General features: G+C 43.8%; 1 protein-coding gene across 1 annotated transcript in view; it reads right to left on the bottom strand.

Moving 5' to 3' along the window:
* Positions 1 to 23,994, bottom strand: part of GRM4 (glutamate metabotropic receptor 4) — a 240,234-nt gene that overhangs the window by 25,288 nt on the left and 190,952 nt on the right. Inside the window, exons 7-9 of the mRNA XM_075264267.1 lie at positions 23,480 to 23,680; positions 16,402 to 16,538; positions 14,819 to 15,772 (exon numbers count right to left, since the gene is read on the bottom strand). Coding sequence (XP_075120368.1) covers positions 14,819 to 15,772; positions 16,402 to 16,538; positions 23,480 to 23,680 — 1,292 coding nt within the window. The remainder of the gene's footprint in view (positions 1 to 14,818; positions 15,773 to 16,401; positions 16,539 to 23,479; positions 23,681 to 23,994) is intronic.

Genomic DNA, 23,994 nt, shown 5'->3' with positions numbered 1-23,994 from the left:
TGTAAGGAGGGTTTCATCCTGAGATAAATTTAGCACTGGTCATGTTCTCTGACTGCCTTCCTAATTTCCATAGACTTTAATAAACAGGGTGACGCACATGCACATGATCATCTTTCGAATATGTGGCTACAATTGGTGGATACTCTATCTCAGAGATGGGATAGGGCCACTGCATTGTTTTTGCCCTGGGCCATCACCAAGCCAGCCTTATAAAACTTTATGAAGTAAGGGTAAGGCTCCACACTTCTTTGCTGAGGGAAAAACCATGTCTGCAACACATTGATTCATTAAAATGGTCTAAAAGCAAAACTCTTTAACGACCAATCACATCTCAGCTTTCATTTTGTATTCTGCTCCTGAAAAAAACATGTGCTGTGGTTGGTTGCTATGGGACACTAAGGCAGTTTCGTTTTTAGACCACTGTAATATATTCACCCCATTGTATTTATATTACTGTATTGGAGTAAAAACTGCAGGTACTGAAATGCTAAGGGGGTGTTCACACTACTAATGGAGATTTGTTATGATAGGGCTCATTAAAAAAAAGATGAAAAACTGATGCCTATCATAACAGACACTAACTGATGCTAATGTGTCTGTTAATATCTGTTTTCATACCGTCCTTTTTTTTGCTTATTTCTGTTTTTGTTTGCTATGCATGTGAAAAAAAAAGAAATGGACAGTCATAACAGACAGAATAATGGACGACCGTCCATTAACATTCAGTAGCTGTAGATATTAATCTTAAAAAATAATGGATGCTTAACATCTGTTATTTTGAAGAGACACGAAAGTCCTGCAACCTACGTTATTATGCCCACTAAAATAGCGGACCTGTGACAGTAACAGACAACAGATCAAATCTAATATATGATGGATCTGCTAGTGTCTGGATCATTAGATATATTAATCAAAATAAGTGACTGCTAAGTTTCTAATGCACTTTGATAAGATTGCTTCTGCAATGAAAAATATTCTGGTGTTCTTGTGCCATATACATACTGTAGTTTTCTATAATCCTTTCCGCATAGTCATTGGGGGTCATTAGTTTACTTAACATAGAAGTGGGGTTGGCAAATACTATGAGGAACATGGATGGAAGCGGCCCACCACCCCTCATACTACACTGATCTCTTGATGTCTGGCAGTCTTAAGTTTTGCAAATCCTTTTCCTGGCTCTAGTTACTGAGATTTATGCAGCGCCGCACCTCTAATGAGGCGACGCGAGGCGGCCGCTTCGGGCGGCGCACGGGAGGGGGGCAGCGCACGGGTGACTTTTTTTTTTTTTTTTTTACTTTGAACCAGCGCAGGAGAGCTGCTTCTCTCTGCGCTGGTTCAGACGTCTACGCATCTGCGTAGGCGGCGTCACTAGGCCGCCTATGCATGCTGATACGTACTCAGACGTCTAGGTATCAGCCACGTGATGACGCTCGCTGATACCTACACGTCTGAGTACGTATCAGCGTGCGTAGGCGGCCTAGTGACGCCGCCTACGCAAACGTCAGCCTGCATGAGAAGAGGATCGCGGAGGCAGCGGGAGCAACAACAAGATCGGTAAGTATAAAAACTTCTTTTTTTGTTTTATAATAGGCCGCTACCTGCTGGAGTATCTCCAGCAGGTAGCGGCCTATTTACCTACCTCCCCAGACCTGCTCACTGCCGCCCCCGCTTCCCCTTGTACTATAGGCCGCGGAGGCCGGCAGTGAGTAGGCCCGGACAGGCCGCGATCCCACTACCGCCATTATTATACCCGGGGGTCTTTTCAGACCTCCGAATATAATAATCGGAGCCCCAGGGGAGGTGAGGGAACATAATAAACAATGTTACTTACCTCTCCGGGATCCGATGTTAATCCTAGCAGTCTTCGGGCCTATATGGTAATGCCCAGACGTCACGTGGTCTGGAATATTACCATATAGGCCCAAAGCCTGCCCTAGCAGTACCATATAGGCTCGAAGCCTGTGCTAGTAGTAATAGCCTGTTACTGCTAACACAGGCTTTGGCCTGTATGGTACTGCTAGGGAAGGCTTCGGGCCTATATGGTAATATCCCAGACCACGTGATGTCTGGGCATTACCATATAGGCCCGAAGCCTGCTAGCATTAAAGAGGACCTTTCATGGGTTTGGGCACAGGCAGTTCTATATACCGCTGGAAAGCTGACAGTGCGCTGTCGGCTTTCCCGATCTGTGCCCCGGTTGAAGAGCTATTGGTGCCGGTACCGTAGCTCTTCACAGTCAGAAGGGCGTTCCTGACAGTCTGTCAGGAATGTCCTTCTTCCCAGTAGCGCCTATATCGCTGTACTGTGTGAGTGGGGAGGAACGCTCCCTCTCCTCCTGATAGTGCTCTTCTATGGACGAGTACTGTGAGCAGAGGGAGGGGGCTCACACAGCACAGCACTATAGGCGCTGCTGGGAAGAAGGACATGACTGTCAGGAACGCCCTTCTGACTGTGAAGAGTTACGGTATCGGCACCAATAGCTCTTCACCCGGGGCACAGATTGGGAAAGCCGACAGTGCGCTGAATTCAGCGCACTGTCAGCTTTCCAGTAGTATATAGAACTGCCTTTGCCCAAACCCATGAAAGGTCCTCTTTAACATCGGGTCCCGGAGAGGTGAGTAACAGTGTTTATTATGTTCCCTCATCTCCCCTGGGGCTCTGATTATTATACTCGGGTGTGCAACTGTGGGGCATAATAGAGCTTGGAGGGTCCACTGTGGCCCCGTAACCTCTATTATGCCCCACAGCAGCCCCCCTGCAACCTCTATTGTGCCACTGTGGGGCATAATATAGGCTGCAGGGGCCGCTGTGGGATATATATATATATATATATATATGTGTGTGTGTGTGTGTATATATATACATATATAGGGGTTGGGTGCGTGGAGAATTGAGGAGTCAAAGATGTCTATGTTTCAAACTTTACAGAGTCAAGTCACAGCTGAAAGAAGTGGTCATGGCGGTCCAAAGGGAAGAGACTGGAAATGTGGGGAGACATCTCCTGTGAGTATTACTGCATTGTATTTATTGTAATGTTCCCCCCTTCCCTGCTGTCTTTGGCTGACGATCAAAAGATGAACATCACACACACACACCCCACACCCCCATCTCAGGCAGCAGAGAGGCTAGGTTCACCACTGGATTTATGACACATTTTGTCAGATATACCCTTTATTGAAACAGCAATTGTACAATTGCAATTGTTGCTGAGTAGAGATGAGCGAATGCCGTTCGATCGAATTGGTATTTCAGCAATTCAGTCAGTCCATGTATGCTCAAACCTGTTTTTAATGCTGTGCCCCACAACACTAAGTGGGATACACAGCAATTCAGTCAGGCATTATATGCTCAATCCAGTTTTCTAATTCTGTACCCCCCCCCCCCAAAGCTAAGTGGGCTACACAGCAATTCAGTCAGTCCATGTATGGTCAAACCTGTCTTTAATGCTGTACCCCCCAAAGCTAAGTGGGATACACAGCCATTCAGTCAGTCCATATATGCCAAATCCAGCTTTCTAATTTTGTACCCCCAAAGCTAAGTGGGATACACAGCAATTCAGACAGGTTATATAAGGTCAATCCAATTTTTAAGGGTCTACCCCCCAAAAGCTAAGTCTGAAAGGGGGCGTGGCCTAACTAGCGAGGAGAGCAGACATGCAGTCTCTGAGTTCCGCCAACTCTGGTGTATTCATCTGACCCCATCCGCCTTACTATGGCCACAAATCTGAAGACCTGCTTCCAGGGACATCCCCAGGTCTCCCCGCTATCTTTTGGAGCACTTCGGCTGAAAACACAGCCACGGGTTTTGCAGTCTCCCGCTGAGGCATACCTGTATCCCGCGCCCGGCCACCATCTTGCCCGGCACCACCGCTGTCCTCCTCCTGCACGGAACCCCAGCCGCCTCCAGCCATCAAGGGTCCCTTTTCCACCAATCCATTCTGGAGCTCCGTCCACCATGCAGCCGTGCGGCTCTGCCCTGAAAGGGCACAAGCTGCAACCTCTGCACCCGTCGGGAGAAGGTAGGAGGCCTAAGGGCCTACTTCTGGCCGGATCCTGCGCTCTCGGGTACATGCAGCTGTCCGCTCTCCTGAGTTGCTACTGACCTGTGAGGCGCTTCCCAGGCACCGCTGATAGGAGGGACTCTCCCAGATCCTCCGCACTTAGTACGGTCCCTGGCAGTCTTGCTAACATCTGACAGTATCGCCCAGGGAACCCATACACATGGACGCACCCCTCCCCCCTCTTCTCCTCACACACCAGGACACGTGGACGGCTGTGACAACGTCTGTAGTTACCTCTGAGTCATTCTCTGGGAAGCTATACCAGATCTACCCGCAAAATACTCTCCCTACTCCCCCCCCCCTTATCCTCACCACCTAAATCCTTGACTACCCTACACTGGACTGTTAACTGCAAAGTGGGACAATCGGTACTCCAAATCAGTTGGGATAGTGTTGAGCCCCTACTTAAACATCGGGGGGGCTCCTATCTTTCAAGTGCCATTCTCATACATTCACTGGTCCCTGGAGTTATCTAACAACGGATAGAGTGTAGAGCTCCTACGCTACCACCAGGGGAGCTCCCCTACCGTATCCTTTGCAAACCTCCCTCCCTCTCCCTCCTCCTCTCTCCTGTCCTTGAAGACGCTGCATCATTTGATCTCTATTCCTACTCCCAATTAACTGTTGCTGGGCTCATCTACACTGAGAGACACTGAGTGGCTTTGGGACTTTTTTCTCCTCATAACGCCTCTCAGTAGCATGTTGCCCTAACCTTACAGTATCGCATGCACGTGATACTTCTCATATCTAGAAATTCTGTTGACTTTTTCATCCTGACATGGTCAAAATAGGCAAAGACAAACCTTCTGTGACCCCGCAGCAACAACTCAAACTTCCTACCTCCCGACCTGATATGCAGAAATTCCTTAAGAAACAAGGACCACAGCGTTCTCTGTTGCCTACTAAGACTCTTCCTGATGACAGTGGCGCCACGGGGGAGGACATGGCTGAGTCGGAGGAGAAAGATGCATTGATGGACACTAGTTCAGCTGTTATCACTCAGAATTTCCTCAAGAAGACTCTTGCCCAAGCACTTACTCCTGTACATAATGAGCTGGCGGAACTTCGAGCAGACATGAAAGCACTAGGGAAAAGAGTTGAGACGCTGGAGGTCAAACAAAAGGTTGCCCAAAAAACCACCTCTGCTATCACTCGCAAGGTGGACTCCCACTCCGAACACCTGAATAAAACATATTTGTTACTAGAGGACTTGGAGAATAGGAACAGACGCAGAAATGTGAGGATAAGGGGTCTGCCAGAAAAATACACTCTAGAATCACTCTCAGACATCTCGGTTTCCATCTTTAAATCTTTACTCAGGGAGGAGAGAGCCGCCAGGATTGAAATCGAAAGGGTTCACAGGGCGATCCGGCCCAAACCTGACAATGGTGACCCGCCAAGGGAAGTTATCTGTGGACTATTATTGTCTGCCCACACCACTGATATCCTGAGGGCAGCCAGGGACAGACGCGACCTGACATATGAGGACAATCCAATACAACTCTTTCAAGATCTTGCACCTGCTACCTTGCAGAAAAGGAGGGCCATGAAACCTCTACTTGAAGCCCTGAAGGCCCAAGGCCTGCAATATGCCTACCTCTTTCTGTTCGGATTATCTGTTCTTAAGAATGGCAGATGTTATAACATATACACCCCAAGAGACTTGGACACTTGGGAAGTTCTGAATATCCCCCCAGTTCCAATCCCGTCCTGGCTCCCAATAACAGATGAACAACTGAATAGTGATCCCGCAGATGAGATGGGAGCCCCCCGCACTCCGGGGGGGTCCCCTAGAGCCAAAGTCATGCGCACCCCGGACGCCAAACCGAAGGCCCGTGGGCTATATCCGGCCTAATGTGCACTGATCCCACATGTCATTTTCGCTCTTTTTTTTTGGGGGGGGGACTTTGTTTGCAGACTTGTGTGGTCATCTCTTGACTTACTGTTTTGATATACCTAACTTTTCCTTGCAGTGTTCTTCGGACTTGTTAAACCTAGTCTGAACTGAGTAGGCTTGCCGTCCACTTACACCTTTCTAGAGACTGCCCGCACTTATCCTCTTGACTAGTGTTCATGCTTGTTTATAGGGCACTGTTCACACGCATGTTTGTATATTTGGTTGTGCTAATGCACATAACTGTTCTATTTTGACCAGTTAATGATATTAGTTTTATTGAGCAGATGTTGAAGTATACATTGCATCCTCTTCATTGCTTGAGTCACCCATATTTCACTGATAGTCTGTTCTTTTTCGGTCATTATACCTACCCGGAAGTGCACAGAGACTTAGGGCCCCTTCACATGGCTGATACGCTGGCTGCTTTAGAATGTGTAAACGTTCCGTAGCAGCGGCGTCTAAAGCAGTTCCCATTGTTTTCTATGGGAGCCGGCTATGTGCGCTCCCCATAGAAATGAATGGAAAAAGCAGCCCATTCATTTCTATGGCGAGCACGCGTCTGCCGGCTCCCATAGAAAACAATGCGATCTGCTTTAGACGCCGCTGCTACGGAACGTTTACACGTTCTAAAGCAGCCAGCGTATCAGCCATGTGAAGGGGCCCTTAGATAGTCGTATAGGCCTCAATTGTACTAATTTTGATTATCTGCCTGTATGCAGACCCGTAACTCATTTCATTGTTTGTTACCGTGTTTAACCACATTTTCTTTACTTAGATTTCTCCCTCATCCTTCTCTTACACCTTCATCCCCCTTACCCCCCTCCCCTTTTGACCCTTAAGTGTGCCGGAAACTCTGCCCCTACCGAAAGACCACTCCTCCTCAACACCCTGTACCGAATCTGTCATCATGGAACCTGACCAGGCGGCTACTCTCACCTGCATATCTTTCAATGTGAAGGGTCTGAATTTGCCCAATAAACGGCACCATCTTCTCCATTTATTGCACAAGTGGAAGATCGATGTTGCATTTTTACAAGAGACTCATTTTAGAGATCAGAGACTCCCCAAACTGCCGACCAAACACTTTCCCCAAAGTTGTCATTGTGCTCACCCACACTCGGCTTCGAAAGGAGTTTCTATATTAATAAGCCCTAATACTCCATTCCACTGCACTGCCCAGTATGCGGATCTGAATGGTAGAGCACTGTTTCTCAAAGGGACCATAGCATCTGTATCATACACAGTTGCATCGCTGTATGCCCCCAACAAATATCAGACCTCTTGGATCATTGAAACCTTCCGGACGCTGAGCCTATTCAAGGAAGGGCACCTGATCTTAGGGGGCGACCTTAATGTTGCACTTGACCACCGCCTAGACTCGACGACCAAACTTGCACTACTTTCCCAAAAATTGACTGGAGCGATCTTTAGGTCTCTTCAAGACCTGCAACTGGTGGACTCCTGGAGGATGCTAAATCCGAGCTCAAAAGACTATACTTTCTATTCCTCCACAGGGAAAACTTATCACCGTATTGACTACCTTTTCATCTCCAAGGATCTTCTTGCGCTCTCATCCAAGGCAAGCATAGGCTCCTTTACTATTTCAGATCATGCACCTGTGATCCTGACAATCAAACTCAGACACATCCCAAAAGGCCAGTGGACGTGGCACCTCAACAAATCATTCCTAGACTCTCAAGAGAATCTTGACTTTTTGAGCAAGCAATTAAAGAACTATTTCACAATCAACGCCACCCCAGATGTAGCCTCACCCATGGTATGGGAAGCACATAAAGCGTTTATTAGAGGTTTGCTGATCTCCTTAGCATCAAAACTCAAAAAGAAGCACCAGAAGGCACTGGACGAGACCTTGTGCAATATTGCCAGATTGGAGAGACTACACAAAAGAACTCAGGTACACACAACCCATTCTGAACTGAGGACTCTACAGGGGAATGTTTTGGATATGCTGAATAAAAAGTCAGCTAAGCACCATCTACATTGTCGTAAGATTCTCTACGCTCAGAGGAATAAGGGAAGTCGCATTATGTCTTCACTGATCCACAAAGCAAAAGCCAAATCTTTTATATCATGTATCAAGAGTGAGCTGGCGTCCTCAATCACCACACAGCTGAGATAGCGGACCTACAGTCCTATGAAAAAGTTTGGGCACCCCTATTAATCTTAATCATTTTTAGTTCTAAATATTTTGGTGTTTGCAACAGCCATTTCAGTTTGATATATCTAATAACTGATGGACACAGTAATATTTCAGGATTGAAATGAGGTTTATTGTACTAACAGAAAATGTGCAATATGCATTAAACCAAAATTTGACCGGTGCAAAAGTATGGGCACCCTTATCATTTTATTGATTTGAATTCCCCTAACTACTTTTTACTGACTTACTGAAGCACAAAATTGTTTTTGTAACCTCAGTGAGCTTTGAACTTCATAGCCAGGTGTATCCAATCATAAGAAAAGGTATTTAAGGTGGCCAATTGCAAGTTGATCTCCTATTTGAATCTCCTCTGAAGAGTGGCATCATGGGCTACTCAAAACAACTCTCAAATGATCTGAAAACAAAGATTGTTCAACATAGTTGTTCAGGGGAAGGATACAAAAAGTTGTCTCAGAGATTTAACCTGTCAGTTTCCACTGTGAGGAACATAGTAAGGAAATGGAAGACCACAGGGACAGTTCTTGTTAAGCCCAGAAGTGGCAGACCAAGAAAAATATCAGAAAGGCAGAGAAGAAGAATGGTGAGAACAGTCAAGGACAATCCACAGATGACCTCCAAAGAGCTGTAGCATCATCTTGCTGCAGATGGTGTCACTGTGCATCGGTCAACAATACAGCGCACTTTGCACAAGGAGAAGCTGTATGGGAGAGTGATGAGAAAGAAGCCGTTTCTGCAAGCACGCCACAAACAGAGTCGCCTGAGGTATGCAAAAGCACATTTGGACAAGCCAGTTTCATTTTGGATGAAGGTCCTGTGGACTGATGAAACAAAGATTGAGTTGTTTGGTCATACAAAAAGGCGTTATGCATGGCGTCCAAAAAAACAGCATTCCAAGAAAAACACTTGCTACCCACTGTAAAATTTGGTGGAGGTTCCATCATGCTTTGGGGCTGTGTGGCCAATGCTGGCACCGGGAATCTTGTTAAAGTTGAGGGTCGCATGGATTCCACTCAGTATCAGCAGATTCTTGAGAATAATGTTCAAGAATCAGTGACGAAGTTGAAGTTACGCCGGAGATGGATATGTCAGCAAGGCAATGATCCAAAACAACGCTCCAAATCGACTCAGGCATTAATGCAGAGGAACAATTACAATGTTCTGGAATGGCCATCCCAGTCCCCAGACCTAAATATCATTGAACATCTGTGGGATGATTTGAAGCAGGCTGTCCATGCTCGGCCACCATCAAACTTAACTGAACTTGAATTGTTTTGTAAAGAGGAATGGTCCAAAATACCTTCATCCAGGATCCAGGAACTTATTAAAAGCTACAGGAAGTGACTAGAGGCTGTTATCTTTGCAAAAGGAAGATCTACTAAATATTAATGTCACTTTTCTGTTGAGGTGCCCATACTTTTGCACCGGTCAAATTTTGGTTTAATGCATATTGCACATTTTCTGTTAGTACAATAAACCTCATTTCAATCCTGAAATATTACTGTGTCCATCAGTTATTAGATATATCAAACTGAAATGGCTGTTATAAACACCAAAATATTTAGAACTAAAAATGATTAAGATTAATAGGGGTGCCCAAACTTTTTCATAGGACTGTATTTGCGCAATTTTACACCAATCTATACAACTTGGACAGCAACGTCCCTGTCGCTGACTTGCCTGTCAAGGCGCTTTTGATGGAGACCTTTCTTGCTAGCTTGTCACTGCCTTCGATCTCTGAAGAAGACTCCAAGCTCCTGCTAGATCCGATCTCCCACCAATAAATAAAAGACATCATCAATAGCTTCCCTCCAGGAAAGAGCACTGGCCCTGACGGCTTTCCTCTCCTGTATTACAAACGTTTCCAGTCCAAGCTTGTCCCTCATTTGGCGAAGATGTTCAATGTACTGCTTGAGGGCAGCAACCTTCCACTGCAGATGCTAGAAGCCCACATTGCTCTGATCCCTAAAGATGAGTGAGATCCCACCTCTTGTGGGAATTATAGACCAATCTCGCTTCTCAATCTGGATTTGAAATTGTGGGCAAAGTTACTGGCAGTGAGAATGAGGAAGTTGATACCTGAACTCGTGGATCTTGAACAATCAGGCTTCGTTTCAGGATGTGAAGGGAAAGATAATAAAGCCCGCCTTCTCCCTTTGAAATATAGAGCCAAGAAGAAGAATCTGTCACTTGTCCTACTAGGAATAGACGCCAAAAAAGCATTTGACAGAGTGACCTGGGCCGGCATGAAAGTGACGCTATTGAAGTTCGGATTCCCTCGTCCTTATGTTAAGGCTATCTTCTCCCTTGCATTACGGCCCACACGCCAAACTCAAAGTCAACGGAACTCTGTCCAGCGCTTTCCAGATATCTAACGGGACCAGACAAGGCTAGCCGCTCTCACCCACTTTATTTATCTTAGTCCTGGAAACATTGTTGCAAAAAGTGAGGCAAGACACAAGAATAGCAGGCATGGAGGCTAGATCCCTCTCCACTTCCGCAGTTGCTTTTGCGGATGATGTCCTGTTCGTCATCACCAACCCAGAGGATGCCCTGCCGGCGATCACAGATATCCTCCTTGAGTTTGGAGTCATTTCGGGATATAAGGCAAACCTTGAGAAGTTGGAGGTGTTGAATATATCTCCTCCTTCTTCCAGGGTCTCGAAGCCGAAAGAGAACTCCCCATTCCAATGGGTGAATAGGTCAGCCTCTGCCTCTGGACATGCCTCTGCCTCTAGCCACCTTTTTTTCTGCTGCGCTTGCCTCCACATCTACACTGCTTTCTCCAATATACATCACCGCTGTCCATGTCGGGTCAGTGGCCTCGTCGTCCACCAACTCCTCTTGCAATTGCTCACTCTCCTCTTACTGCAAACCGCACATAACCACAGCTTGCCCTGATGGCAACAGTGTCTCGTCATCATCACTGAGGCCAAGAAATGCCGGTTGTGGGTCTACAACCACAAAATTGGTAGGAAATGGTGGATGCTCCAGTATTTGGGCATCAGGACACAGTCGTCTGGTAGCCTCTGGGATTCGGGAAGTGTTTCAACAGAAGGAGAGACAGTAAAAGGACCCGAAAATAGATCCTGGGTGGCAGACTTATGTGAAATCCCACCCATGGGCACTCATGGTGCAGAAACTGAGGGAGCTGACTTTGATGACCCCTTGGGTTTTGGAGATGGAACTCCATCAAAGGTCTCTGCTACTCACATCCCTTGCTCAACAAATGGTATCTAGGGTTTCAGTGTGTGGTGACCTCGCACAACAGTGGGTGTTTCAGGCAGATGTAGGCATTGCTGGAGTGTATTGAGGCTAACAGCAGCTACTGTAGACTTGCCAAAGTGGGCGCACAAGTGCCGCACTTTAACCAGTAGCTCGTATAAATTGGGGTACGTTTTTAAAAACCTTCGCAAAAATAAGTTGGAAATGTGGGCCAGGCATGGACCGTGTTGGAGGCTGGCAAGCTCCAGAGCCACTATCAGGTTCCGGCCATTATCACACACGAAAGAATGCCTGGGCTCAGGTGGAGCGGCGAAAACCACATTGCCATATCATCCAGGATTGCATCCCTCACCTCGGAGGCAGTGTGCTGTCTGTCCCCCAAGCTGATGAGCTTCAGCACAGCCTGCTGACATCTCCCCACGCCAGTGTTGCAGATTTACTCTTGTCCACACTATTGTGCTTTTATGATGTTCGATATTTTTCTCCTGATACAGGTGTTTGATAAATGAATTTCAAGTGGGGAGAAGCCAGTGATAGTAAACATATAGAAATCTGTCCACCATTATAGTCCATCCATCTATGACAGGAGTAGGCAACCTTTTTTGTATGGCATGCCAATTTAAATTTAAAAAATTAAAGATGAGTGCTTGGTGTGCCATGGAATATCTGTGTTTTTGCAGAAAAATACATGCATTTTTATTGGAAAACTGCCTGCGTTTTTTTTTTTTTTTTTGGCAAAAACATAACGTCATACAGAATAATGTCCCATAGTGTTGACCCTATGGTGTTGCAAATATTTTGGACTTGGCAAAACTCAAAATTTTTGGGGTACACCTCTCACAAACTATTATTATACTCTGGAGTTTTTTCAGATCCCAAAGTATAATGACTAGAGGCCCAGGGGAGGCGACAAACATAAGTGTTACAAACATACCTCCACCACGACTCCCTGTTGTTTTCGGTCATCTTTAATAATGCTTTAGATGTGGGTAACACTGGCATCATAATTCATGAGAGGGAGTTGTGCTGGAGCCCTGGAGAGGTAAGTAACTGTGGTTTTTATGTTTGATCACCACTCTTGAGCCATTGATAATTATACTCTGGGGTCTGAAGAGACTCAAGAGTATAATAATAGCAGTTTCAGTTCAGATATATTTGGTCCAACCAGAGCTACTATGAAAACCTCTCCAACAAATATTCTTGATGTGAACATGCAGCCTTACAGGGGAAGTGGAGGTGGCCGTGAGCAGGAACAGGAATTGGGGTTACTCCAACAGGTAACGGCTGACTGTCATGGCAACAGACCGCCAAGCCTGAATCTCATTCCAGGAACATGCGATACTCCTTGAAATGGCACTGCCAGTTGGGTTTAATGACCAATTTTTCTAGGGTCACCGTATTCTGATGCCTCTAACTTTTGTTTTGTTGATGGGGATATGTAAAGGATCTTTATTTGCAGGGTAATTTGTACTTTTTGTCAGTACCAATATTTGGTATGTATAACCTTTTTTGTTCACTTTTTATTGCTATTTTTGGGGTAAAGCGCGGTGACCAAAATACGTTAGTTTGTACATTGTGGTTTTTGTTTTTTTTACGGCATTCACTGAACAGGATAAATAATGTTATTTTTGGATAGTGGGGGATTATATGGCTTGAGAAAGTGCTAGTGTGAAGCGTGAAATGGCTGTTGCCTCCTCCATGCCTCCTCCCACATGATTTTATCCTTATGAAATAAAGGACTGATTTTAGAAGATATCCTTGTCGTGTGAGTGCCCACCGTTTTTGCTTCTTTTTCCTGTATACTTAATATATATCTTGTGGGATGAAGAACACCACCCGTATAGGATTTTGCAAGTTATCCTATTGCCTTCAAATAATTCAAGAGTGGAATATGAGGTAGTAGTAGTGCCACCCGATGTTTGCTTCTCCTAGTATACTATTATATGAAGATAGGTATACCTATTGTGTTTGGTTTGTTTATTTTTTGTTTAAATTGTGGGGGGGTTTTTAAATGGAAAGGTGTTTTTTATTTAAGTTTTTATTGTTTGTATTATACATTTTTTTTGTACTTTTTACTGTCCCACAAGGGACATTGACAGATCACACATAGGCTCCCTATGTGTAAAGTACTTAGCCAGTCATGAGGCCATTGCTCAACCACCTGGCTGCAATGCCAATCCCTTGGCGATCTTGTGCACAGATACTATAATGGCTATTGATCATGACATCCAGGGTACACAGGGTACAATCCACCAGAGTCACATGTCTTCTGACTCCAGCGGTTAATCCTCGTCTCCTGTGCCTGAGGCATTATAGTGCCTCTCTATCACAGCGGTGAGCATTACCTATACACTCAGTTCTATGCAGTGCAGGAATGGGTTAGTATTGCAGTATATAGCAAGGGTGATCCCATTCTGATTTTTATCACAGCTTTCCAGTACATTGTACAAGTATTAAGTGGTAACATTAAAAAGTACAGTATTTGTCCCACTAAGACATCAACTTTTATGGCTCTTTGAAAAAATAAAAAAAAGAAAGTTATGGCTTTGGCAGTGAGGATTAAAAAGGCTAAAATCCCCCCCATAAAATAAATGGCTATGGTGGGAGGGGGTTATCATGTTTCACAGTGTATTACTATTAATAATCACCAAGTAACTTAAACAGTGTTCCAATTAGAAGTATTTAACACCTATCCATTGGATAACTGAGAGATGTTAAATTTGAAAGGTCACATTTCCACATATACCAAGTCTATTATATCAACGAAAACTTAAACTCTTAGTCAACAAAACTAAGTACATGAAAGTGCAAAATATGTATCCCTTATATTTAAGTAACCATGAGATGACTAAGAAAATGATTTTGTGTATAGTGAAATTAACATTGATTATTCAATATTCCTGTATTTCTGAATTAGTCATAGCTTTTTGCCCACATACTGTTAAACATCCAAAGGAATAACTATCAAAAACTCAAGAGGTTGTCTGTAAGAGCAAATATGAGTTAGTTTTTTTTTCCAAAAACGACCCAGTATTGTCATAAGCAACAGTCTGTGCAACTAATCTACCTGAACTGGGATGAGATGCAATAGGAGGGTACATTAAGATTTTAAAAAAACCATCTAAGATAGCATCTATATCCTTGTCTGCAGTCTTTAGCTAACTACCTTTCTTTAAATCACTCTTGGGAACAATACCTCATGCATAAGATTTCAGAGACACAGATGAAAAACTGTTGAAGACTCGATGAACTAAATAATACATCTCTAATACATCAAACCAATTAGCTCAGAAAACTAGTAGATGATTTTACATTCCATTATAATAAGTCACAATAAATGTCAAAAATAAATCATCATGCTAACAACAAAACCACATTGTTACATGCATGTTATGTTCGTGCACCACAATTCTAAAATGAAAGACATGCATTAAATTGTGCAGTCTTCTCTGTTTACCTTCTCAGCAGACTGAGCAGTGCCAAAGAAAATAGGAATGAAGGCCAGCCAAACAATGCAGGTTGTATACATGGTGAAACCAATAGGCTTTGCCTCGTTAAATGTCTCAGGAACTCCACGGGTTTTGATAGCATAAACAGTGCAGGTTACCATAAGAAGCATGCTGTAGCCCAAAAGGCAAATGAGAGAAAGGTCCGAAATATCACACTTGAGAACTCCTCGTGCAAGTTGTGGGTCTGGTGTGCGTTGGTTCTCATAATCCACTATTGGTCGAGATGGGTCCACAAAAAACCATACAAGAACACCCAGTAATTGGACAGAAGAAAGACTAGCAGTGATTACCAACTGCGAAGATGGACTTATATATCTTGGTGCACTAACTGATCTTTTACCCTGTTCAAAAATACGGTATATTCGGTTGGTTTTTGTAAGCAGTGCAGCATAGCTAATGCTCATTCCCAGACCCAAAAAGACCCTTCGTAGGGAGCAGGTTCCATAACCTGGCTGGGCCACCATGATAAAAGTGTTGACATAACACAGGAAAATACCAGTAAGAAGGACATAACTTAGTTCTCGACCAGAGGCCTTAACAATAGGAGTATCATTGTGTCTCATGAAAGTGCCCACCACTATCAGAGTTGCCAAAATGCCCAACACAGCAAGAAGTAAGGGAACTACAGCCCACGGAGAACTCCACTCAAGCTTGATCACAGGAATGGGAGTGCAAAAGGTGTGGTTTTCATTTGGTCTCATGTGGATGGGACATCTCTTGCAGGTGTAGGCATCAAGCTGGTATTGATAACCTTCACATTTTTCACAATGCCAACAGCAGGGCATTCCTTTTACCACCTTCTTCCGCTCACCTGGAAGGCAAGGCTGGCTGCAGACAGAGGGAGGTATCTGAGGGAATGGGGAAGAGGAAGAATGTATACCCGTCCAGTGCATTCGATCAATCTTGCAGACAAATTCATTGGAAAAAGAAGAAACAAAGCCAAAGTTAGTTTATAAGGAAAAATGTGGATCTTGTTATATTATAATGAGTAGGGTATACATGAATGAAGAATGGAATGTAAGCATTAGATGGTAATGCATAAGTTCCAAGGTGGTAAAATATTCTATATATCACTTCTTTGTATACCATTACTTTACTTCTCATATATCGCAGATTTGCTGTAATACTTCTTCAGTTTAATTAAAGGTGTTTGGATATTAATGAACTAACCTTAGGACAGGGTATCAAGAACATATTGATGTGGGTCCGACACAAGGAATCACCAGAGATAAGCTCTCTAAAAAGGGTGCTGTGTTCAGAAGAACACTGTGGTTTCTTCACTGCATACCAAGCTCAGTGCCATATATTGTATACAGCAGTGCTTGCTATTACAGCTCAGCCCTTATCATTGGAATGGGACTCAGCTGTAAACAGGGCTGATGGGTCATGATGCCACAGGCCTATGAAGCATTGTAAACAGTGGTTCAAGTATAGGACCCCTGCCAAATTGATAGTGATGACAAATTTGAAGGATAGGTCATTAATATCCTAATCTCTGAAACTCCTTTTCATTTCTTCATACTACTCTTACTTTGAGATGAAGATGGTCTGCCCATTGTCCAATCACTTTGTATTCAGGGGTTCCATTGTGGATCTGGTACTGGTAGATTTCATAGCGACCTGGCGCATCACCATTCTCATTAAATGTCACTGGTGTGCCAGCAATACCTGCAAAGTGATGTCTGCTTCAGTTGCAAGTAGTATATAAGGAACAACAAATACTGTGAAACATTTATGGGAAATAAAGGGATTCTCTGGGGATAGCAACATTATAAACAAGGAAATTACTTCCTTGTTTCCTATATGACTTTAGCAAAAGATATTTGATTTCTCTATGGGATAATCATTGGGAGTAAATTAAAATGGCCACCGTCCCTTTAATCCTGTAAAATCCCATCCTAAAATATTGTGGCATGCAGGAAGATAAGATGTGTGTGGAAGCAGGAGGAGTGAAGAAACTGCTACTGGTTGTACAGGCTTACTGGTAGCAGCAAGGATAACTAACCAGGCTGTAAATGTAACAGAGCTAGCAAAACTCATCTTCCTGTGGATGGAGCTGAAGAGGTAGGTGCTGTAACCCAGATGGAAGGAAACAGAGGATGGGAGTAGTAGTGGTGGATGGTGTGCCACCTGCTAGGCCGAGCACACTCAACCACTCACCCCAGCCCTGTTTCTGGGCCAGACAACCCTGAAGGGGATCCTGCAGCACTAACTGATGGTGGTGGTAGTAGTCTCCCCTGGGGTACTTCCAGTGGGAGAGGGGATCTCTCCAACTCTGAGCTGGTGTGATGGTGTTCAGAAGAGCCCCGATGATAAAGCAGGCATGACTGAGGCAGTCAGTAGATGTAGATGAACAGACAACACTTTTATTCAACAACTGGACAAAGGTACAAACAACAGCTTCCAAATGGGGGTGGTAGTACCTCAGTGTTCAACTCCTCAGTCCTGGCTTTAGGAGGGTGCCCAGGATAATACAGGCTCTAAGTCAGATTTCTCTCCAACTACAACTCTTCTCATGCCACTCCCAGCTAGAGATACTGGGGAAAGTAGTGCTGGAGGTCTTGATAAGGATCTGGTTACCTTTACTTAGGCCTGAGTCAACTCCTCCTGTTGGTGTACTCCACTGCTCCTCCTGCCATGGAATCCAAAAGTCCTGACAGCCAAACTCCCTTCTCAGGGCTGTCTCTGGATGAGACTAGGGCAAGTCACAATCTTCCTAGAGGCTTTAAAGATGACCACTGGAGCACAGTCTCAGTGCTGGTGTTCTCCTCTCTGCATAGTCCAGCATGAACTGCACGGGCTCTTTGCTATCACTGAACTGTGGCTTCAATGGTTGTCCTGGAGACAAAAGTCTCCTAAAACCCCACTCAGTGGCCCAGGGCCGGCACAGGTTTGTGTGGGCCCTTGGGCAACAGAGCCTCAGTGGGCCCCTTTTTGGAGCAATCCATGTGCACTGTAGCAAAATGAATAACCGAAATTGGGTGTTTTTTTGCTGAGGAGGACCTACTTGAGTGGTCTGTAATACAGATCATTCCATACAAGTAGATAGAACCTGTGCAGACATCAAAAAGTAAAGAGAAATTTTAGATAGACATCTGCCTCAGATTCCTCTTTATTTTCTACCCCAACCCCCGGCTCATGGTGGTTAGGCCTAAATAAATGAGTCTAACTAGTGGGGAGTCTAAAGCTGCGACATCCGGATCCACTGCAGAATCTGCGGCAAGATCCAGCAGATCCAGCATCCTGCACTAATTGTTTTCAATGGGAGTCAGAATGAGGGAAAAATCAGCTGTTTGAATGAACCGTGGCATATGTGTAACCACCGTGACCCCTTCTCTGTTTACACAGTTTCATTCATCTAATTTCGGCCATGCTGGAAAACTCCTTAAGCCCAAGGCCCCACGAGGAGTCCTACAGCAAAAAAAGCGCTGTGGTAAAAACCATGGCCATGATGCACCATATTTCTTTCTGCAGTCCTTTGGACAAGAAGTTTGCAGAGCTTTCCTCTGCGTACTTTCTGCTTCAATTATCTCTAAACCGATGACTTTTCCATAGAAATGCTGACATTTCCAAAACCGAGAAATTTGGAAATTACATTGTGTATTTTATTTTACCACAAAGTGGGGATGTGGCCTCACATGGCAAAAACACCACGGGAAAACCCAACATTTTATAGTTCCTTCTAGCAAACCCCATCTACACATTGTGGAAAAATATGTGCAGTGGACACGTTGCAATTTCCAAAACAGTTGGGGTTTTGGAAATTGCAGCATATCAATTATACCTACAAAAACACCATGGGTCTATAATGGAAGCAGAATGTGAAAAGCACTTAGGGAAAAAACCACAACGCATTACTGCCGCAGTTTTTCCTGCAGTGCTATTTTGCTCCCTTTGCTTGGGGACCCCCTGAACGGAAAGCTAAATGCATTAAAAAGCGGTTAGCTAAGAAACCACACGGACCTCATAGACTATAATGCTCAGCTCCGTGCTCAGTTTCCGCACAAAACATACGGAGAGAAAAGTGCTGCTTGCAGTGCTTTTCCCTCTGCATGATTCGTGTGGAAACCACACGGACCTCATTATAGTCTATGGAGTCTGTGTGGTTTCTTAGCTCTTAGCTAACTGCTTTTTAATGTGTATAGGTTTCCGTTCAGGGGGTTCTCAAGGGGACTCCCCGAACGGAATATCACACGTAGATGTGAAACTGGCCTTAGAGGGGGGAGCATTTACCTGGAGAGATGAGATAGGGGAGAGGGTGCAGCAGCAGTCACTGAGGAGACATACCACTGGGTGTATAAAATGATGATGATGATGATGATGATGAACATGGGGGAGAACATTACAATAAATACAATGCAGTAATACTCACAGGAGACGTCTCCCCACATTTCCCATCTCTTTCATTTGGACGTCTGGGCATTACCATATAGGCCCGAAGCGAGCTAGGATTAATATCGGATCTCGGAGAGGTAAGTAACATTGTTTATTATGTTCCCTCACCTCCCCCGGGGCTCCGATTATTATACTCGGGGGTCTGAAAAGTATAATAATAGTGGCAGTGGGATCGCGGTCTGGCCTGGGCCTATTCACTGCTGGCCTCCGCGGCCTATAGAACAAGGGGAAATGGGGGCGGCAGTGAGTAAGTCCGGGGAGGTTGGTAAATAGGCCGCTACCTGCTGGAGATACTCCGGCAGGTAGCGGCCTACTATAAAATAAAAAAAATGTTATTATACTTACTGATCGCGCTGCTGCTTCTCCCGCTGCCTCCACAATTCTTTTCTCTCGGCACACGTCAGACGTCTACGTATCAGTGTAGGCGGCGTGATGACGCCGCCTACACTGATACGTAGACGTCTGAACCAGTGCAAGGAGAGCGGCAGCTGTCCTGTGCTGGTTCAAAGGAAAAAAAAGTTAAAAAAATTTAAAAAATGAAAAAAATCACCCGAACTGCCGCCCCCCTCCCATGCGCCGCCTGCTGATTAGAAGCAAAGTGTAAGAGTCAGCACCCGGCAGCCGATTGGGCGCCTTCCGGGGTGCTGACGCCAGCCCTGCAGTGGCCTGTGATAGGCCAGGGCTGTACCAAGGGGAAGGTTTGAACACATAGGAAAGCTGCAAAACAGTCTATATACAATGACATAGAACATAGAGGACGAGACATACTAACACCACCCAGAGGCACAAAAGACAAACACTTAAAGCAGTAGCACTCTGGCATGCTACATAGGTAGGCAATTTGGATGTAGTGGGGATGAAATGCTGCACTAGTATGCCTGCAGCTCCTTCCGATAGTTGAGATGGTATGCCAGCACTGATATAATTAAAGCTCCATGTCAAGCTGTATTCACCATCCTGCTACCAGTCAGAGTGGACACAGTAGCAGTTAGATTACTTTTCTTGTTTCCCTTTATGGCCCATCATCCTGTGTGCACAACATTCTAGGACAGGTTTCGACAAGATAAAAAGGACGACAGATATATATATATATATATATATATATATATATATATATATATATATATATACTGTATATACACATATTTTACCAATCAATTATCCCCAAAGAAAACAAGTATCTTCCACCAATTATAGGCATTTATGATTGTTTCAATTTAAAAAAATATGCTATTGTTTTGTGTCTAAAGTTTATAACAAAAAACAAAGGAACTTATTGTGATCCTGCAGTCACAGTCCCTTTCATTTGTCCTCTTCTTCTAATATACATTCATTAGGTTTGCAAGTAGGGGACATATAGATGACAATAAAAATGCAAGATCAGACTACACAAGGTTTGTTTGTAGTCTGTTACCATAGAGATACACAAAAAGTGTAAATTAATTCCGTTTTTCAAGCATAAACATAAATTGTGAATATGATTTAGGGTACATTATCATTTTTAATTGAAAACAATTAACCTTATTGGAGTTCGTTAAAACAATATAACAGGTACAAGATGCGATCGATAATCATCTCATGTCATACGAAAGAGAACGTGTAATTGAATTTTCCTCTCATAAATCAATCAGCTGACATTCCTATATCTGATCCTATTTATATCTACCGTCTTTCTTCTTGCATACAAACATGAAGTAACATCTAGGAGTTAGTTTTACTATATTGTGTGTGTGTGTGAATTTGGGCAGGAAAGTGATAGGTGAATCATTAAATTTGGAATTTTATATGAAAAAACAAACTTTTTGATCTAACTGATTCAATTATCACCGTAAGCAGTTCAACCAGGGAAAATTTAGTCGTATAGTTATGCGAATGCATGTCTGTTTATCCAGGTATATCAATGTAATTCTCCTGCTACCATACTGTAAGTCGCAACCTTCTTGGCTGGTTAGAGATCTTTTGCTATGAAGTGTCTTTACAGAACTTTTTAGATGATTCCAAACATTAAGGTATTTTTTTAGACAGCCTTTATGTTAGAGGTGCAGTACACAATGAATATGACTTTTATTTATGACTGTCCATCTGTCAAACACATTTTGCTAAATTCAGAAAATCTGTATGTTTAGACCATATTTAGACTATATAATTTCAAAGCTATCTTTTTATATTACCCATATATTTTCTGTATATTCACAAAATTCATTCTGTAATGGCCATATAAAGTAACTTGTCACACCTTACAATAATCAAAATTAGATTTGTAAATGTCTATTAATAATGCCCATAATAATTGAATACTGCGGTGTACCTGATATTGTTTATATAAGCACTGGTAAAGAAACAGATACTTGAAAGAACTGCCATTCAGATCTATCCAGACCAATACAAAATGTGTTCAGCACTAGAGATGAGCGAACGGCGTTCGATCGAATTGGTATTAGAGCGAATATCAGGCTGTTCGAGGTATTCGATTCCAATCGAATATCACGCGGCAAACACACTAAAAATTCGTATCCCCTCCCACCTTCCCTGGCGCTTTTTTTGCACTAATAACTGTGCAGGGGAGGTGGGATAGGAACTAGGAAAACGTAGGCATCATCATTCCTATGGGAAAAAGTCAGCTCCCACATACCACAAGCTGCCAGCGATCCCGACTAGAATATGGTGCGCTGCCACAATGTGTTTGCATTGAACTTACTCTCGCATTTAGCTTGGGCTGGCAAGGTCTCATCACTTTCAAACTTCACCTGCAAGCACATCTTGTAGCCGCCCATTATATGCTAGTTGGGATCCCTGGCAGCTTGCGTGATGCGGGAGCTGCCTTTTTCTAATAGGAATGCATTGACCAGTGTTGATTGGCCGAATGCCATACAGTGTATTGGCCAATCAACACTGGTTCTGCCAGAGACTCGTCTGTGAGGAGGCGGAGACTAAGATCGGTCCACAGCAGTCTCCATTGTGGTCCGACCTCAGATGTAGCAGAGTTCAGCGCACAGTTCTGCTACATCTCAGATGTAGCAGCTCTGTAGCAGCTCACAGCCAGCTCTGTGTTCAGCGCACTGCCAGCTCTGCTACATCTCAGATACAGCAGAGTTCAGCGCACAGCCAGCTCTGTTACATCTTAGATGTACCAGAGCTGTGCGCTGAACTCTGCTACATCTCAGATGTAGCAGAGCTGGCTGTGCGCTGAACACAGAGCTGGCTGTACGTTGAGTGCTGCTACATCTGAGATCAGACCACAATGGAGACTGCTGTGGACTGATCTTAGACTCCGCCTCCTCCAGCAGAACCAGTGTTGACTGGCCGAATGCTGTACACTGTATGGCATTCGGCCAATCAACGATGGTCAATGCATTCCTATGGGAAAAATTCAGCTCCCGCATTATTAGTGGCGTAATACAGGTACTTGGGCATGTTAGATGCCCCCAGGCATGCTTCCCCTGCTGTCCCAGTTTCATTCCATAGGTGTTGTCATCATTTCCTGAGGTGTCATAGTGGACTTCGTGACTCTCCTGAGTCGAGTGGTGGTTTCCCCTGAAACAAAGCTTTTTTCCCCATAGACTATAATGGGATTCGATATTCGTTCAAATAGGCGAATATTGAGGGAATATTCAAAACAAATATTTCACTGTTTGCTCATCTCTATTCAGCACCAGTCAAGAAGCAAACTTAAAATGGCAAATCTTAGATGTCAGGTTTAATAGGGTCTAAGCAGGAATTTTCTTTCTAGTTATCCAACCATAGTTTAGTATATTTGTGTATTGACCTCATGTTCATGGCACACCTATCCTGTTTTGTGCTTCATTCTAGAGTATCTACATATGTTTTCTGTGGCATTTGTTATCTACTTAAGAAAATTAGTCTGTTTGTCCATTTTATCTGTCTATGAATAAGTCTGAGTGACCCACTTATGTCTATTTATGTATTCATCATAAGCACCTGCCTATTTCCATTTATATCTCTGTCCAATTTATTTATCTAGTTTACCATGCATACATCTGTATTTCCAGTACATTTATACCTGCCTCAGGGGGAGAACTAACAACAAGATTTGGATCAGGCATTGTAAGTTGACTCTTATATACAAACATAACAATATCAATATTCTTTTAGTCTCCTAAAAATTTAACAATTTGGAAATTAAAGCTGGTAAGTGTCTTTGGAAAGCTTTACTCTTAAAATGTATTCTTATGACAATCTTAAATGGGTTATACCTGTGAAATTGACATTGCGAATGTATTTCAAAAGTTCAGCGCCATCAACTGGGTCCATGCGGCTGCACAGTCCAACACTCCCAGGACATACCGTTTTGTGCATGTTATGAAGAGCATGGGCCATTGCATATACAGCATCAATGACAAATTGTACCTTGCCTTCCTGTTCATAAGCAGACCCTACACCAATCCTCTCCTGATCTGTGAAAAACAAAGTAAATATATATAAGGCATACTATTGTGCATTAAAATGGTCTATCAGATGGTACAACATTTAGCCTAAGCAGTAATAAAGTATATGCCCTCATGGCATGGCCCCCAACAATATTAGTCTTTATTGTAGATTATATGTACTCTGATTAAAAGTGTGTCACCAGCAACATAGAAGGGGATTCTTCACAGTAAGAACAGCGAGGCTCTGGAACTCTCTGCCCCAGGAAGTGGTGATGGAGGATTCATTAAATTACAAAGAGGGCCTGGATGCCTTTCTTGAAGATAACAATATTACAGGTTAT

Source organism: Leptodactylus fuscus, chromosome 2, assembly GCF_031893055.1.
Source record: "Leptodactylus fuscus isolate aLepFus1 chromosome 2, aLepFus1.hap2, whole genome shotgun sequence".
In the NCBI taxonomy this organism is placed as follows: Eukaryota; Metazoa; Chordata; class Amphibia; order Anura; family Leptodactylidae; genus Leptodactylus; species Leptodactylus fuscus.
The sequence above is the reverse complement of the archived record's forward strand: the minus strand, read 5'-3'. Positions and strand labels throughout refer to the sequence as shown.